This window comes from Diaphorina citri, unplaced genomic scaffold, assembly GCF_000475195.1.
Source record: "Diaphorina citri unplaced genomic scaffold, Diaci psyllid genome assembly version 1.1 scaffold260, whole genome shotgun sequence".
NCBI classification, from domain to species: Eukaryota; Metazoa; Arthropoda; class Insecta; order Hemiptera; family Psyllidae; genus Diaphorina; species Diaphorina citri.
Window position 1 is genome coordinate 111,428 of NW_007377697.1, and position 19,053 is coordinate 130,480.

General features: G+C 38.3%; 1 protein-coding gene and 2 long non-coding RNA genes across 4 annotated transcripts; 2 read left to right on the forward strand and 1 right to left on the reverse strand.

Moving 5' to 3' along the window:
- Positions 1-1,176: 1,176 nt before the first annotated feature.
- Positions 1,177-16,648, forward strand: LOC103506754 (splicing factor, arginine/serine-rich 15). 2 transcript variants are annotated; one of them, XM_026821748.1, is made up of 24 exons: positions 1,177-1,470; positions 2,111-2,239; positions 2,394-2,552; positions 2,664-2,817; positions 3,056-3,132; positions 3,642-3,722; positions 3,926-4,017; positions 4,373-4,544; positions 5,094-5,272; positions 5,707-5,898; positions 7,771-7,886; positions 8,453-8,661; positions 9,064-9,235; positions 9,495-9,800; positions 10,127-10,276; positions 10,512-10,583; positions 10,797-11,487; positions 12,031-12,206; positions 12,579-13,166; positions 13,474-13,527; positions 13,884-13,928; positions 14,458-14,622; positions 14,816-15,091; positions 15,313-16,648. In XM_026821748.1, the coding sequence occupies exons 1-24, from the start codon at positions 1,441-1,443 to the stop codon at positions 15,438-15,440; spliced, it is 4,413 nt and encodes a 1,470-aa protein (XP_026677549.1). In that variant the 5' UTR covers positions 1,177-1,440; the 3' UTR covers positions 15,441-16,648. The 2 variants fall into 2 exon arrangements, with proteins under 2 accessions (XP_026677549.1, XP_008469376.1); XM_008471154.3 differs by having other exon boundaries at positions 14,816-15,083; positions 15,305-16,648.
- Positions 6,683-7,137, forward strand: LOC113466395. Its single transcript, XR_003390797.1, has 2 exons — positions 6,683-6,830; positions 7,069-7,137. It is a non-coding gene; the product is annotated as an uncharacterized LOC113466395 (long non-coding RNA).
- LOC113466396 lies at positions 15,763-18,928 on the reverse strand. The gene is made up of 2 exons (XR_003390798.1): positions 18,893-18,928; positions 15,763-17,605 (listed from the first exon to the last, which is right to left on the reverse strand). It is a non-coding gene; the product is annotated as an uncharacterized LOC113466396 (long non-coding RNA).
- Positions 18,929-19,053: the final 125 nt, after the last annotated feature.

The following is a 19,053-nucleotide window of genomic DNA, read 5'->3' on the forward strand; positions in this document are numbered from 1 at the left end:
ATAAAAATTAAAATTTACAATGTTGCCAGTTGTCATTTCTACATCTTTTTCGTGTAGAAGCGGAGCGTAACTTTCTTTTCCCTTTTTTATTAATTTGGTATTCCAGGAAAATTTGCCTGCTTTTAATACACTGACATGAGTTGTATCATCGTTGTGGCTTTGGTTTTTAGTCCGTCCTTCCTTTATTATTACAATAGTAATAAAAAGGTTTAAGGGACGGACTATTGTATTCGCTTCGGTGTCATCTGTCTGGTGTTACTTCAACTTGGTTACTTAACTATATCGCTTTCATCGTACCCGCTGCACTGCGACCTAGTCAAGAGCGAGCGATTTAGATCGACACAGTGAACGAGTTATTTTTCGCCCAAGTAAGCTTCCTCCCTCTTTACAAAGGCTGCGCTTCTCAAATCTCTACTCAAAAGTACTCGACTGGTATCCAAGGAGCAGGAGGAGGTAAATTGAGATGTGCCTAAAGTTAAAAATCCTTAAGTCGAGTTAGATTAGTTAGAAAAAACTTGATTCTTTTTGTCTGGACTGTTCGGCCGCATAGTACAGATATAAATGATGTGATTTGGCCTGCGCTTGGCGCCGTATTTTCGGCTTTATGTGCTTGGAGCCCTATTTTCGGGTTTATGCCCTTAGCGCCCTGTGTTTATTTATTTATTTTTTTCAAAGCTTACAGCAAACTACCTAGATTACCTAAGCCGTGACAAATTTTTGATGATCAATTTTGGATTCTGTTTTTTCTACAAACCTCGGGGAGCATAAATTTGCAAATCAACTATCGAGCATAAATAGCTGGCAACGCTGTGGACAAAAGCAACAGAATGCTCTAGCGGGGTTTTCATGTACTAAAATTATTGAGGAAGGCCAAAAGTGCCCCATAGCTCCAGGTGTTCCTTGGGAATATGGGATCACGATGAGATACGGGATAGAGCCTGAAATGTCTGAACGTTTATGATTCATTTTTGAGATCCGTGATCTTTCCCAGTTTAACATAAAAACATAAAATAAAATTACCCCTGCAAAATCCAAGAAGCTTGAAGATATCTTTTTTTTCTAGTTTGATAGTAGCAAAAGGGCAGGGAGCAACAGAGAGAAAAAAATCCCAGAATGGCGACAGAGAAAAAACAAAAGCTTGGAGAGAACGTACCGGAGAGGTCAACTCATCTGTGATCTGTCTTTCGTTTCTTGTTTCTGTTTTTAGGCACCTCTAGAATCTAGAACCAAGTTTCGCCTGTGATTTTTACTTTTTACTGTTAAATGTTATAAAATTGTTAATAACTAGGAGTATTTGGTTCATAATCAAGATTTATGACGGTAACCTGCCTCCTGAGTTGGATTACATCTGTAGAAACCTCCGCTGTATCAAGAAAAGCTCTCAAAATGATAAGTTCTAGTTGAAAGTTTTCGATCTGACAAGGACCACAATCTTCAGCTATGGATGTCATCAAGACTTTCAATCAAGAGGTAATAAATGCAGGTGTTTGCCAATAAAGTTTAGCACTCAATGAAGATAGAACTGGAAGAAACTATATGCATCTTATCCGTGAATAAATGATAGTTAACAATAACTCATCATACAACAAAATACCTTCAGCAATACTGATCAGAAATCCTCTCTCATTTCTTCTAATATCCTGAAATTTCATAGATTCACACCCTACCTCTTAGCTGACCATGTCAAGCTAACTTTAATTATTGACTTAAATAAGTTTTTACTTTTTTGTTAATCATGATGGGTTCTACAACTGCTAATATTCTGAGTCTACAATGCTAAGTACATCATGTTCTAAGCAGTAACACAATATGAAATTAATAACCCTTTTGTACCAAGAGATTTAATATTTGAAAACTATTTCTTGTTGTCATAATTAAAAGGCTTTCCAATTAAATTTATATGAAATAATTATTATTAGTTTTTGTTATGTATTTATAGCTCTAAGCTTAATGGTGTCAAGTGAAAGTAACCAAAATTCTTTCACTTTTTGTACACCCATTACTAATCTTGCTTGAGTACAATAGTTGATCCTTTTTATTTTAGTACCACTTTCAGCCCAAGTATTCATGTTTTAACCTTATATTAATCTTCACCCTTCTTTCTTTTCAGCTTTCATCTCTGTATGACACAAAGCCTCCAATATCCAAAGCCAAGATAACAGCCATTACAAGGTCTGCTATCAGAGCCATCAAGTTCTACAAACATGTCGTTCAGAGTGTGGAAAAGTTTATAATTAAAGTGAGTATAGTTTCACTGTAGAATTCATAATTATACTTGGAAAAGAATCCTGTTTAGATAAGAATTTAGCACCTTGGTCCCCCAGCCGACATCAGCAAAAACATTCCTATAGATTTTTCTCCTTTAAATTAATTTTTATTTTTTCTATTTCCAGTGTAAACCAGAATACAAAGTTCCTGCACTTTATGTGATTGATTCATTGGTGAGGCAGAGTAGACACCAGTTCCAAGACAAAGATGTCTTTGGGCCCAGATTTGCAAGAAATCTGAAAGCTACATTTCAACATCTCTATCAATGTCCTCCTGAGGATAAAGTAAGTACATACAGTACTTATTTGTTTTAAATTCTTTAAAAAAAAAAAAAAAAAATGGGTTGCTAAAATAGTAACAGCCAAGACCTAACACTCAATTTCTTCTTCTTACAGAGTAAAATCATCCGAGTACTAAACCTGTGGCAGAAAAATGAAGTTTTCACTCCGGACATTATTCACCCGTTGTTTGACATGGCTGATCCCAATCATCCTATCCATCGGGAGCTGGCTGAGATTCAGGCCAGAAATGGGGTTGAAAACAGTAAAGGTACTTACTTATTAGTCTTAGTAGCTTATTACCTAGTACAACACTTGTCAAGGTAACTGCTGAAAAAATAAGTATGATTTTAACCAAAGTCAAAGTGGGTCAAACTGATAAGTATCCCTAAAGCTAAGGGAGAAAAGTTGTAACAGTTTTACCCCATCACTAGTTTTAGCCTCACTGTTCCAACCTAATTTAATCTGGATATTTGAAATAATTTGGACTTTTCCCTTTTCAATTTCAGGTGGAATTAAGCCATCTCCAGGATCAGCAAGTAAACATAGCTCTGATGCTCACAATTCCTCATCCTCAGGGAAGCCAGTAAGTTGAAATATTATTGTAAGAATTTATTAGGAAAATGGAGGGAGAAAAACAAACTGGTCTGGCTAGGGGACCTTAAACAGAGAGTAGACTAGTGTCTGGCTGTGGGACTATAAATAGGGAAGAGAACAGCTAACCCTAACCAGCCTAGCTAGCTGGCCGTTTCAAAGGGTTCTCCCTGCTTTTAAAGAATAAGCACAAGTCCTCACGATGGTTGACTGCGGTTCAGGACGAGCCAATTAAACATGGCTAGAGACCATCACCCTGGTGTATGGCAGATACAAAAAGATGTCTTTTCTTTACTCTGCCAACACCATTCGGTGAAAGCTAAAGCTGCTACAACAACAATAACAGAAAAACAAAGCTTGGATTAATTTATTTCAAATCTTGCCTTTTAGATAAAGAAAGGGAAAGTGAGTGAGTTTGTTGGTTAGGTAGTGAGTGTGAGAGATTAACCTGGGTTTAGGTTCATGTTTTTGATTTGAACTTTTTGATAATTCTTTTTTCAGGCCAATCAAAATGACCTACTTCAACAGTTGCAGCATTTACAAAGCCTGTTACAAAATCATGGCAATGAAAAAGACTCCAAGGTACGATTTTCCAATATGACTTTTTTATGGTAATTTGGATAAAAATTGTTTTGAATGATAGGCTAATTAGGGGTAGATAAATAATTAGACAGTCTAAAAAAAAAAACAATGCCTGGAATTGAACCTACTTCCTCCAGTTTACCAGACGCCTTGACCACTACGGATACAGGTCTTCAATTAATTTATGCTTTTCCCCCCCACAGGTGAAGTTTGACAAGAAGTTGCTGGATTTCGACTATGGTGAAGAAGAAAATGACGAGGAGAAAAACCAAACCGCTGCTGACGCCCTGGGAAGGTAAAATGGAACAATAACTTATACCTAGAATAAAATAATATATTTCACACCTACCTAAACTGCTAAAATGAGACTGGTAAGACCCCTCACTCCACAGTCTAACAGAGATGAACCCTATAGGTAGTGACTTAACGTAATATATATCAATTCAGAGTTATCTTGGGTTTAGATTAATTAAATAAATAAAATAAGTGTTTCATTTTCATTTTTATTCCATAGCAATGAAAGAACAACTACTCCTTCCTGTGGTGTGTCCTAGCATGCCCATCCCATAGTGTGTCCCTCATCAAAGGTTCTCATATTAGGTAAAGATTCTCACCAGTAAATTTATATCTGTGTTTCTATTTCGTTCCAGCATTTTGAACAACCCTGAAGTGCTCAGGCAACTTCAGACGCTTCAAAATCAAACTCAAACCCAGTTTCAAAAGATCGACTTTGATTCTTTGCAACGAGAGCGCGAGAAGAAGGAACAAGAGCTGGCGATGCAAGAGAAAGAATTTGACAAACATCTGGCTGCTACATTACCGGTATGTTGAGGGACCCATTGCATCAAGGATTTCTGACAAATCTTGAAATTCCTTCCACAGCAAAATTTGACAAACAATATCTCTTTCCTCGATTGTATGGAATAGTAAAAATCACTTGTGTGGAAGTTACAATAAATAGTTTACATAGTAAATTACTATTAGGTATTTAACTGTTACTACGAATACTATGCCATTCCATCGTGGAACGGAGACACAGTAGGCTGGTTTTTCTGCACAAGGAGTAGAGAGTAGGGGTTTTTCTTGGACTCAAACCACCAATCTCAAGATGCGAATTCCACTGCGCTTACCTCTACATCACTGAGGTTATATTTGTTAGTAAATGGAAGGGTTTCTCCTCTACGTTGTGTAAATGAGAATCTACGTGAGAAGGGGCTGCTCTCCAGAATTGAGGTGCACAGAGTGAACTTGAAAAGACTGACACGAAATGCCGACCCCACTTGAGTGGGATAAGAAGAAGAAGAAGAAGGAAGGGTTTCTCTTCGTAAAAAAAAGATTAAATAAATTAACTATTTTTTTTTGTTTCTTCAGAAATTGCCTTTCGCTTCGGTATGCGAGTTCAAGCCTGACGACGTGACGTCATCCAACTCTTCATTTCAACATTACAACCTACAGTCGACCTCTGCATTTCCCAACATGGACATGTCGGTGCCCCCTCCTGGCTATCCCAAGAAAGAACAAACCGATTACGATGAACGAGTTCCGCCGTTGTAAGTACAAAAAGAGTGCTTTATTGTCAATCTATTAAAAATCTGGCTGGAAGACCTTAAAGAGAGAGCAGACCAGCGTCTTTCTGTGAGACTATAAATAGGGATCTGAGCAGCCAAACCCTAACCAGCCTGGCTAGTTGGAGGTTACAAAGGGTTTGTCATGCTTCAAAAGGAAAGCACAGGTCCTAGTGATAGTTTTTGTTGTCAAATGTCGGGAACTTGGCCATTAGGTTATTCTCCCACATTCATAGTGATAGTTGACTGCGGTTCGGGACGGGCCGAGTAATCTTGGCTAGTGACCATCAACCCCCCTAGGTGCAGTTACACCGCTGCAACAAGACACAGCTAGGTGAGCTAGGTGAGAAATACAAAATCTAAAAATACATTTTTAATCCTTTCAGTGTTTAAAAAATATATATTTTTAACCCTTTCAGTGTTCAAACTCAGCCCAGCTCGAGTGTACCGGCCCCTCAGCCTGTTGTTATTGACCTGGACAAGATTGATTCTAGCTCGGATTCTAACGACAAATCCTACCGCAAGAGATCGCACAGATCGCGAAGTACCTCACGATCTAGAAGACATCGCTCGCGATCTGATTCAAGGTCGAGATCTTCACGGCGCCGCAGGTAATTTTAAAAAATAAAATTAACATTTCCCCCCTGCTTTTCCCCCTTTCAATCCACCCTTTGATTTTGATTGTAAATAATTTAAAATTTCAAGATAACACTATTCTGTAGTGTTGGGGTGGTAGAGAATGCCATGGGCATTAACCCCACCCTTGATCAATTTTTATTTTGTACCTTAATTTATGATGCCTTTTGTTTATATCTATTTTGTAAATAAAGTTTGGTCCAATTGTTTAATAATAATAATAATCATAATAATAATAATATCGAGTCACGGAATCAATCATTTGCATGATGCAAATTTTTTGATCCCGTCGGGAATCGAACTTGGGTCTCCCGCGTGCAAGGCGAGCGCAGTGACCACTACGCCATGGGAGCTGACTGTAAGTAATTTTACTCCTGGTCCATTCTCCGATATGACACTGATCCTTTTACAGTCAGCAGTGGTGTATATCCCACTCCAGCTTTTTGGGCCTCCCATCAATCCCTTATTGTTGACCCGGGGGGAGGGGGATATGAATATACGTCATTGTCAGTCAAAGTTGTGTTGTATAGAATATGGATCAAATGGGAAAGTCACCATTTCCGGGGGAAGCTTGGACATGGACACATGCCGCCTAGGATACACAGTAGAAGAAAAAAAAAATGTAAATGCAATTTCTTTGTGTTATTATGTAACAACTTTGGTGCTCACTGCAGCATTGTAGGATTTTTCCCAATAAGTATCTCAATAATCCTAACAACCAATGTTTACCTACCATGCTGCTTCTTCTTACAGAGTAAAATCATCCGAGTACTAAACCTGTGGCAGAAAAATGAAGTTTTCACTCCGGACATTATTCACCCGTTGTTTGACATGGCTGATCCCAATCATCCTATCCATCGGGAGCTGGCTGAGATTCAGGCCAGAAATGGGGTTGAAAACAGTAAAGGTACTTACTTATTAGTCTTAGTAGCTTATTACCTAGTACAACACTTGTCAAGGTAACTGCTGAAAAAATAAGTATGATTTTAACCAAAGTCAAAGTGGGTCAAACTGATAAGTATCCCTAAAGCTAAGGGAGAAAAGTTGTAACAGTTTTACCCCATCACTAGTTTTAGCCTCACTGTTCCAACCTAATTTAATCTGGATATTTGAAATAATTTGGACTTTTCCCTTTTCAATTTCAGGTGGAATTAAGCCATCTCCAGGATCAGCAAGTAAACATAGCTCTGATGCTCACAATTCCTCATCCTCAGGGAAGCCAGTAAGTTGAAATATTATTGTAAGAATTTATTAGGAAAATGGAGGGAGAAAAACAAACTGGTCTGGCTAGGGGACCTTAAACAGAGAGTAGACTAGTGTCTGGCTGTGGGACTATAAATAGGGAAGAGAACAGCTAACCCTAACCAGCCTAGCTAGCTGGCCGTTTCAAAGGGTTCTCCCTGCTTTTAAAGAATAAGCACAAGTCCTCACGATGGTTGACTGCGGTTCAGGACGAGCCAATTAAACATGGAGCTTGAAAAATAGAAGAAGAAAAAATAGGTAGGTGTATCTTTCGAATTTTTTCTTTCTATTTTTCAAGCTTAGCCCTGTGTATAACTTCTACCTTAATCTCTCACCTATTTTCTCTGGAGATTTTCTCAATTGAAATCGCCTTTGAAAGAGGACTATACTGGTTCAATTCCCAAGTGAGTCAAAACTTTGATATACATATCAAGTATTAACTACCTATTAAGGAGCGCGGTAGCGCTCCGCCCCGCCAAGTCAAGAAAGTTTGACCGCTTCATGAATTATATTCATTATCAAGAAGAAATAGGGAGAGGTCCTTGCTCCGAATGGGAATTGTACTGATGACTAATTAATTCTATTTGAATTTGTTCCCGGTCTAGGTCCAGATCGTACGATAGAGACAGGGAGGAGAAAGTAGAGCGCTACTTTGATAAGGAGAAGGAAGCAGAAAGGCGAAAGAAATCTTTGCCCCCGTTCAAGAAAAATCATCTCGCAGGTAACGTAAAAGTGCATATTCATTACTGATTAATTATTTTGTCGATGGTGGGAATCGAACCCAAGACTGGCAAACAAGTCTGCATGCCAAGCAAGCGCGTTGCCACTGGATGTAGCACGGTTACATTATATAAAAAGGACGTTTTATAACTTTCATGAAAAGGATGTTTATTAAGACCAGCAACTCACTATCAGGTAGACCTGATAGGTACACCTGATCAGGTCCGAATGTCAGGTCTACATGATAGTGTGTGTGCTCATCAGGTATCAGGTGCACATCACAGGCGAACTTTTTCAGCCGTACCTCTCAGGTCTACCTGATAGTGAGTGGCTGGCCTAAGACTCTTTTAGGTATAAATCAATATAGGTACACACATACAAGATTTTACAAAGGGCAAAATTATCGCCCAGGACACAACCTAATGTTATTGTTAAGAACTCTTTATTGTTTGTAATTACATGTACACAAAAATACACAAGAATTACAAGCAAAGGGCGAAATAATCTCTACCATTTAACCGTGATCTTTGAAAATATTGTGATTGATCCCAATTTTCGTTGTTCCAGTGTGCAGCACAACTCTCTGGATCGGTCACTTATCAAAGCTGGTCCAAGAAGAAGAGCTTTCGGATACGTTTGGAGAGTACGGGGATGTGGTGTCTATCAATTTGATTCCTCCCCGGGGGTGTGCCTTCGTGTGTATGAACAGAAGACAGGATGCTGCCAAGGCTCTGTACAAACTCAAGAACACCAAGCTGCAAGGCAAAACTATAACCGTGAGTTCATGAGAATCTCTTTCTATAGGTGAATTATTAAAAAAAGAAAGAAAGAAAAAAAAAAAAAACTTCTCTGTAAAGTGTGAGTGACTTGGACCGCAAGCTCAAGTTCTGAGATAGTATTTTATGAGCAAAAATTCTCGCTTTCAAATCAGACTGAAACAAATTTTGGCCAATCAGCTATTTGGAATTTATGTTTCAGTGCACCTTGAGAGGCAGTATTTTGTTTTGTTCGTAAATATGGCCCGAAGAAGCGCGATCTTTTCCTCAATTTTGACCCTGAATAACGGCCGAATCTTACATTTCTCAAGCCTTCGTCCCGAGACTCTTTTGATCTACATTCTTAAGAGAACCTCCATGGAAACTTTGAGCGATCATGTGATGTTCTCTGATTTTTTACAGCTTGCCTGGGCTCCAGGCAAAGGCATGAAGGACAAAGACTGGAAGGACTTCTGGGAAGTCCAAGATGGCGTCTCTTATATCCCCTATGATCGACTGAGCAAAGAAATTGACTACGATTACTTGGAGGACGGAGGAGTGTTTGATGAAGATACCGTACCGCTTTGGCTGAAAGGTGAGAATTCAAAGTTAGAAAGATCTTTACTTACCTGAATTGGTCCTAATTTGCCTTTACTGGCCTTTTTCTGCGTTCTACAGGTGCAGTGGTTAATGCGTTGAACTTCGGATCTGGAGGTTGGTGGTTCGGTAGTAATTGGGGAACGATATTTGTGACAAGTATTGAAGTGTGCTTAACACAATAAAAATTATTTTTCCTATAAAAATATCTTTCCAGCGCTGCAAGTTATTATTTCGACCTTACGTTTCCTTTCCAGATCATCTCAAATCTATTCGTAAGAAGCAAGAAGACGAAACACAAAACGATACAGAGACTCCCACCGTCTCTTCTACAAAGGGAGACGTCCTTCCCTCCGTAGGGGGAGGTGAAATTCCGACCGGGTTTATCCCTCTGCCTGACGGGCCCCTGCCCAGTTCTACTGAGGATAAGCCCGCCCCCAGCCCGGTGACTAGTATAGCCATGCCACTGGCTCCAGTGCCCGCTGTGTCCCAGGCGAGCTCGACTGGCCCACTGCCTGGGCTGGCTGGCACACATTTGCTGATGCCGCCGTTTGGATTGCCACGTAAGTCGAATTTTTGGTTGTGGATTAAAGAATAGAATAGGTATACCACGTTTATTCTGCTCGAATGAGACTAAAAAGTCCCTTTACCCCAGCAGTCTTAACAGGGTCTTGTGTCTTGATGGATGCCTCGGTAAAAGTTAGTTTCCCTCTCTCTAGGGTCTTGTGTATTTTATGGGTTCAGAGGCGATACAAGTTATAAGCGTGTTGTAACAAAAGTCAAATAAGTCAATCCTAAATTGAAGCCCATATTGTTCTAGTTGAACACGATAATTTCCAAACTGATTCCACTATTTTTCCATTTACAATGAGATAATTTCCCATTCCAGGATTATTGGGACCAATGGGCATGGCAATGGGACCTACAGGACTCATGCCCAATGTACCGCTAGGAGTCCCTCCCCCGGGACTGTACAAAGTGCATCAGCAGCTGCTAAACCGAATGCCTCCTCCTGCCAATCCGTTCGGTCAGAACTTGGGTAAGTGCTCTTCTTCTTCCTAGCTTTTTTACTTAAATAGGGTCGGCGTGAACTTGGGCAAGTACTAGGAGTGATTAATGATGTGGAATTCTCGTTACTTTTTTGCGGATTTTGCGATTTTTTCGCTGATTTTGCAACTTTTGTTCGCGGATTTCGCAATAATGTTCGCGGTTAGCGATTCTGTCCGCGGATTTCTGTAGCGAGTTGTCTCACGTTTTCTTTTCTTCATTTTCAGCCGGTGATTTCCCAGAAGGCATGTTACCTCTACCATTTGGACTCCAGCATTTACAGCCTGCATTACAACCTGGTATGTTATTGTTATCTCCCTCGAATTAAATTTTATATGACTTATCGATATTTTTTAACGAACATGACAGCAGTTACTCAAATTGAAATTTCTATGACTTATTGATATTTTTTAACAAACCTGTGACAGCAGTTATTCCTTTATCTCTATTTATATTTCTATTCCCCCTTTCTTGTCGATTAATCATAGTTTCACTTTTTATTCCCCAATCAGGTGCAGTCAATCAGACCAACAAAGAAGGCGTGGATAAACCAGCAGCCGAATCCCTCCTCAATGTTCTAGGGGGGCCAAGTGGTCACCCCTTCCCTCATCTGGGAGGCCAATTCCCTCCCAACCTCCCACTCATGTCGGTCCCTCCCCCCAGTATAATATCACCCAGTCCGAGCGCTGTGTCCACCATACAGAATCTGAGTGTACCTCCACCTGCCTTGGTCAAGAAGGACGAGAAACATGAAGAAGAAGACGATGATGTAGTTATGGAAGACACGGAGAGTACCTTTCCCAAGAAAGACGAGAGAGACGGAGGAAAAGAAAAGAAAGAAGAAAGAGATGATAGACGTGGCGGTTACAAGGACCGGGAAAGAGACCGGGACAACCGGGATAAATATCGGGAGAACCGGGACAACCGCGATCGGGATGGCCGAGATAACCGGGACAATAGAGACAACAGAGACAGATATCGTGATCGGGACAAGAATGATCGCGACAGAGACAGGAATGATCGTGAGGATAGATGGGGAGGACGATTCAACAGAGGAGGGAGAGGAGGCAATAGTAACAATTCATCCAGGAGTAGAGGAGAGGACAGGAATAGTCGGGATAGTAACAGTCGGTCCTCGCGATGGAATCAAGATGGAAATGAAAATCACGACGAGAAGTCTGCTGCCAACGATGTGAAACCATGGTGAGTTTTAGTGGAGAACTTATAGAATATAATATACCTTGTTTATCCTGCTCGAATGAGACTAAAAAGTCCCTTTACCCCAGCAGTCTAAACTAGGTCTCGTGTATTTTATGGGTTTAACAATACAATACACATTGTTTACAAAAGACTTTGTTTAATTATTAAAAAAAGAAAGAAAAAAAAATGAATTTTACAATTCGGAAATTTTGTAGATGGTGGGTTTTAAACCTGGGACCCTACATGGGAAGGAAGCATGTAACCTCTGGGCGAACCGTGCGCCAGATTCGTAGAAGCTTAACCCATCTTTTAGGGCTGTCTAGCCCCTACACCTAAGCCTCAGATTGGGCTTTTTGTGTATGGAGTTAAGCTGACCGTGCCCCCAAGTGACCCAAGTCTTAAGTCTCATTCGAGTATCGTATTACCATTGGGTATACCATTTGTTAACAATTTATTTTGATGAGAGAATTGTTCTGAAAAACCAATAAATGGAAACTTATAAAATAAATAAATAAATTAAAAGCTCTATTGTATATCTCATTTCAGGAACAAACCTAATAACCGGAACAACAATAACAACAGTGACTCGAACAAATCCAACAAAGATGAACATATGAATCACCCCCCGCCCAACTTCATTGGGCCCCCTCCCGGTAATAACTTACCACCGGGGCCCCCTGGCCTTATGAGACCCCCGCCACCTCACTTTATGAGACCCCCAGGTGAGAACCTTAGCCTTATTTTACTATCAAAATAATTGACAAGTTTTACTTGACATGGTGACATTAAAAGAATCAAAATAATTTATTTAACATACCATATTTATACTGTCGAATAAGACTAAAAAGCCCATTATGCCAACAGTTTTAACTCCGAATTTTAATTGCGAATGTTCAATTTACAGTGTGCTAATTTTTTATCAGATGAACAATGTACTCGTGATTGACTTGAAATTTAATTTTACTTTCTATTACCGCATATACGGGGAACCTACACAATGTACCCATACCTATACGCATTTACAGGGAATTTAATGATAATGAGGAAGTATCGTTAAATATGTCTCTAAATCTCGATTAACATTCTCCCCTTAGGTCCGCCTCATATGTTTGGACAAAGGAACAATATGGACGGGTTTCGGCCTCGCTTTGACTCGCCTAACAATCGCAACCAAGATAACGTGGAAGATTTCGAAGGATTTCCCCTCGAGCACCGTTTCCCCCCCGGGGGTCCTAGGAGGGACTTTGACGAGCCCAACTTCCGACCGCCCCACGATAATTTCCCTCCTCGGGGTGATAATTTCCCTCAGCGAGGTGATAATTTCCCTCAGCGAGGTGATAATTTCCCTCAGCGAGGTGACAATTTCCCACCGCGTGGTGATAATTTCCCCCCGCGAGGTGACAATTTCCCACCGCGTGGTGACAATTTCCCTCCGCGTGGTGACAATTTCCCTCCCCGAGGCCCTCCATTTATGCCGCCTCAGGGAGATAATTTTGGAGGTTTTGGACCGAGAGGTCCAGGGCCCATGGATAATTTCGGCCCCCGCGGACCCCCGCCCCCGTTCGTAAGGCCGGATATGCACCCTGACTTTCACTCGTCGCCCGGAGGCCCCCCTCGGCCCCTGATGGGAATGCGGGGCCCCCATGGACCCGACCAAAGGAGAAACATGGATGGCCCACCTGGTAAGAGACACATTTGGATTGTCGCATGTTAAAAACACAATAGATGTTGATAACTTGTTCTACAAATCTACACAGTTACTACAAACCCACAGTAGATCACATTGGCCCATGAAAATACACCCGGTGAAGAAAATACAGGTTAAAAATTTTATGTGTAAAAACACTGAGAGACTTCACATCACTTTATAATAACAAAAATGAATCTGCCAAAAATAGATACGAAAACTCTTTTTCATTGATTTTCGGACATTTTATCTAGAAGACATATTGAATCTACCATAAATTAAATTTTCGTTCTTTGTTACAGCAATAGAACCCTTCCGAGCCAGAAATCCGAAAGCTTTTGGATTACGTGGTGCAGGTATGTTCAATGAATTCTCTTCTAACCAATACTTAAACTGTCCTCTGACTTATTTTTACTCTTTTCATTTTTATAGTATAAATATATAAGCTAAGACTTTATTTAGGAGGGATTTACAATCTTATACTAGCATATAAATGAAGAAGCTCCAATGTCACAGAGGTTTTAATCTCCTAATTTCGCCCGTTTCATTTTCACTTTCCTGAGTGTACAAAGTATTCTATGGATTACTCATTATTATGATTAATCGTTTGAACTACCGGTTAAAATATTAAAGATTACTATAGTTATGTTATAATAAAGTATTTTACTTGATGTTTTATTGATTCTGAAATGAATTTGGTTTATGTTTACAGGTCCGCCTCCCCTGGGTGCAATACCGAGAGCATTTAGATTTCAAGGTATGTGTTTAAAAATTAGTAAAATTGATTACCTGTGTTCCTTATTTCTAAAACGAACTTTCTGTGAAAACAAACCCTGAAAAGCGAAACTTTGGCCCGGAATAATGGCTGACCTTACTTTTCTGGGAACCCGGTCCAGGGTCATTTTTGATCTACATAGGTAATTTATCAAACCTCTCTGCTAAGTTTGATCGACTTTGGCCGAAATCTAAAGTCCTGAGCAAGGCGAACACTTTTCGCCCTTTTTTGAAAATTTTGGCCTTGAATAGCGGCCGAACCGTACATTTCTCGAACGTCGGCCCGCGGACACTTTTGATCTACATCCTATAATGCACAATGCACCTCTATGCAAAGTTTGAGTCACCTGCCCCAAAAGGTAAAGTCCCGAGAAGGCCGCATTTCTTTTGAAGTTCAACCCTGAAAAGCGAAATTTTGGCTCGGAATCTATCTAATGAACCTCTTATTACTGAATTACTAGTTCGTTTTTCTTCTGTTCTAATGATGAAATATTTTCATTTTTCTTACCTAGGTAAAGGTCCCTCTGGTGATGACTTTGACAACCGACCTGGTAGGAAAAATCAGTGGAAAGATCAGCAAGGAGATTCGGATCATAATCGAAATCGTCAGAACGATGTGGAGCCCAGAACCAAACGATCAAGATGGGGCGAAAATAGTGAGGACTCTAACGAGAAAGGTATGTCGTGCTTTCTCTCTTTTCTTTCCTATCTCCCTTTCCCTTCCCCCCTCTCTCTCTCTCCCTCTCTCTCCATCCCTCCCTCTCTCCCCACATTCTCTCTCCAATTATTTTGAATAATTTATTTAAATAAAGGTCTCAACTCAATTAAATTCAACCGGTAATCTTCACAATCTTTTCCCGTTTTTCACAGATAATCCTGACAAGAATGACGCACCAAGCAACAACGCCGACAGCAATAACAGTAGGGACAACGAAGTTCAGGTGTCCAGTGTAACCAATCTGTCAGCCAACCAAGAGCCCTCTAGCGAAACACAAAAGCAAACTGTAATCCCCGATGAGACATCGGTGCATCCAGAAGCCCCCATAACTCAGGAATCTAACAATGAGATCAAACCGGACAGTGTGAAGGAGGCAGCATTCTCAAATCCGGAACCAGTGATCCAACATCCGGAACCAACGAGTAAACATATTTCTGTGTAAAAACACTGAGAGACTTCACATCACTTTATAATAACAAAAAAAAATCTGCCAAAAATAGATACGAAAACTCTTTTTCATTGATTTTCGGACATTTTATCAAGAAGAACAAGTACATATTGAATCTACCATAAATTAAATTTTCGTTCTTTGTTACAGCAATAGAACCCTTCCGAGCCAGAAATCCGAAAGCTTTTGGATTAAGTAAACATAGCGAACCAACAAGTAAACAAGAAGAATTGCCAACGCAAGGACCAGGCGATACGAGTGAAAACTTCACCAAGATAGAGGAAACTAAATCAAGTGAGGAAATAGTGTGCGATAGCACTGTAGATTAATGAAGACATAATCCTGTTGCATGATAAGGAGTCCAGTGCTGACTATGATTAGTAACTAAGTATCTACTTGATGTGCCTCTTTGACCCAACAGGGTGTCATCACAAGTTATGTAGTTATATGTACATATTGTTTGATTAGTTTAGTTATTAGTTTTCCCCCATGTTCATGGCATTTTCCCTCCATAAACAATGTGCTAAGAATTTACTTAATTAGTAAACTTATCAAGTTTAATTTGTAAGGACTATTGAGCAACTTTAATTTTATTTCATTGATGATTTTTGAGTTGTGTTTAATTTATTTTCTTTTAAAGAAAGGTATGTAGGTATTGAATGATTTATCTATTTGTAAATCTCAGCTATACAGCGAATCCATTTTAATGTATTTCCTCTTCGATTTACTGATTTCCTATCAAATTTTGGAACTCTAGTGAAGAAAATATATATCCTTCTCATATTTTAATTTTTACTCGATAATCACTTGTTCGATTTCAACATAGACATATTCTTATTTTCTCTTTAGTTTGTTTTTTATTTTTAGTTCTTGTGAGTACAATAAAATACCTGTTTTATCTGCTTACGTTTTTCTTTTTGGCAAAACAAAAGATGAGAACTTGATGCACAAATACGTATATTAACAACAAGTTATAATAATTGATCCATTTGAACAAAAAAGGTTGCAAAAACAGTTACATATTCCTCTATTCTGTAGGAGTCTCTTTTTCAAATTTCAGACAGGGCATCTATTTAGATTAAACCCTTTTTATATAAGCATAACGCTCGTCACAGAAACCAGACAATTTATAAATTTTGAAAGATGAAACAATGTTTGTTAAGTAATTGCGTCTGTGAATTATTTTTAATTTGGTAATGAAGTCACTTTTATTAGAAATTTGTTCTCATTTTGAATGAACTGACTTCACCCCGAAAACATTACGACATTTTATAGTAATTTTATTACAAATAAACACTTTATTTAGAAGTACTTTCAACACGAAATGAATATTGTAAATATCTGTGTTTTAGTTATAAGTAGGAAAGTTACAAAATATATTATATCAACAGAGGGCCTGTCCTCACCTCATATACATTTTGTAAGTATTACTCAGATACGCCATTTAAATAAAATTATGCTTTATTTCTAAGTACCTTATATTGTACATTTTTGCCTTTCCTTATGAAATGTACTTGGGAGATTTTAGCAGTTTACGGAAAAAGCAGTATTATCCAATTTTTGGATTAGATAGGTGATGGTTTCATTCGTTTTGAGAACTCAAATGACAGTGATAACTACAAGAAAATATGAGGGAACTTACAATATAAAGAATCAAGGAAGAAATGTTCGAGGTACATAAGTATAAGTTCAAGCAATAAATTTATTAATTAAATAATAACGATATATTTACATTACAGTAAAATCAATTATTTCCATAATTACAACAGTTCAAAATAGAACAACAATACTATTACCAAAATCATGATAAACTTAAAATAAATATCTACGTGTTAATAATAATAAATAAAAAAGTTTCTTCTTTGGAGGTTGTCAATATTACCTATTCTATAGGAATGTGTTTCTTATTTCTACATTTTTAAATACAAGGCAAATTTAAAGGCAATATACCATTTTGAACCCAAGACAAATGAATACGTAACATTAAGACTAAATTAATTATTTCTTACGTTAATAAAAATTTCTAAACATTCTTGAGTTGTAATAAACAATGAAAGTGTAAAAGTTGAGTAGTGGCAAATGAAAAATTGAAGAAGAAAATATCTAAAGTGCCGTGTTAGTGTAAAATCACCTAGATCTCCAGACGTTTGATCAAAACAAATGTTCACCAGGGCAGTCTAGTCTCTAAATTTATTACATAAAAAAAATATAAATAATCTTCTCTCTATTAGCAAAGAAACCAGAATGTTATGAATGAATTACGAGTAAGTAGGTTGAGAGTAGTTGAGTTGTTAAGCTACTCAAGGGACGTTGACTTTCTTCTCCATGCTCAGTTCATGAAATATACTAAAAATATTTTGTACTTTCTATTTCATTCTTTAAACTTCATTACATACGGTACGAGCATACAAGTTGTGAACAATTTCTCCTCCTTACATAATTCATGATGCTGGCTAGTTCTGGAAGCATTGTCTGCGATAAACTTGAATTTAATCTGGAAAAAAGAAGAAGTTGAACTTTGTGATTATTTACGTAATGTCCGGTTGAGTTGAGGACTTTTTTGTCTGATTGATTTGTTACGTCACAGTGGTCATTGATAAGGTAAATGTAATTATTCAGTCGAAGCTTTGATGTTGTGGAATTTTGTCCCTATTATTTTTTCTTCTAGTTATCTACTCGAGTATTTTACGTCTGCTGAAAGCATTTTAAAGTCGAGCTCTTGGTGTGAACAAATCCAATCTTTCCTATCTTTGTCCATGTAGAAATCCAACTTAAAACTAAGAGCCATTCGTTCATTAATGTTCATATTGATCAAATTAAATTATCTCACGATCCACGCCCAGGCCTGATTTTCTGGCAAATTTGCGGTACGAAAACATCAATATTGAAACATGTTAGTCATTATTTCATTAACGTCCTTTTTTTATGCAAGTCTGAAGTAGGTTGAATAAAATGTTTGCGACAAAATGTTCACATTAGAGTGGTTTTCACGGCTGAGTAGCCAATAAACCAGAGAGCACGTGGAAATAATTACAATTGGTTATACTTTCGTTGATGGTTTCTTACGAGCTATATTGTTTGTCACGATGATGCTAGCAGGTTGTTGGTCAAATTGATTCATTGGACATTTGATGGTCTGCTTCGATTGCATAAATAATTTTGGTCGTTTTTATTCATACGGTTCTTTTATCACTAGTGTGGGAATAAAATATTACCTGTTCCGTACAATTTTTCATTAACAAACTCTGAGATTCTTTTATTGTTGGGATTAACTTATTGGTCAGGACTACAGAGGTATTTTTATTACGTCAATAATTTAACCCAGTGATTTATTGAATTTCCAGGAGAGTAAAATCAAGGAATAAAAAGAGACATCGCGTTGTCATCCGGAAATATTAGTTTCTAACAGGTTGAATTAGTTAACAAATGTACTAAACGTTTCTAGTAGAGATCTCCGTTTGAATATTTGTAATTTGTATGCTTATTAGTAATCCAGTATCTACTTACAGTAAATAATTAATTTGTTTATCTATTTTAACTTGTCATCTTTCATAATTCATAACCTGCTCTAAGTGAAAACGTAATTGAGCGGATTTAGAATTACATCTTCTGTCCTCATAATCATAGATTAACCAAGAGGATCTGTTACCAAAACAGGAAAACCATCTTGATTCTTCTTTTATGATATACTCGTAGATACTGTTTGGTACAGAACAGGCACAAGTTGTACCTAGTTTTATATAAAATTACAAAGTAATTAGCTTGGATTATGAATACTTACGACTCAATGTACTTAATCATTTTACTCTCCAGTAGCGTTACTTGATCAATGAGATAACAGTGACTAGTGATTGTAAAATTCAACAAGACTGAAACGATTTCACCGAGTTTGGCACCTAATTAGGGAGACCAAAATTTACAACCTACCGCCACTATCCCTGA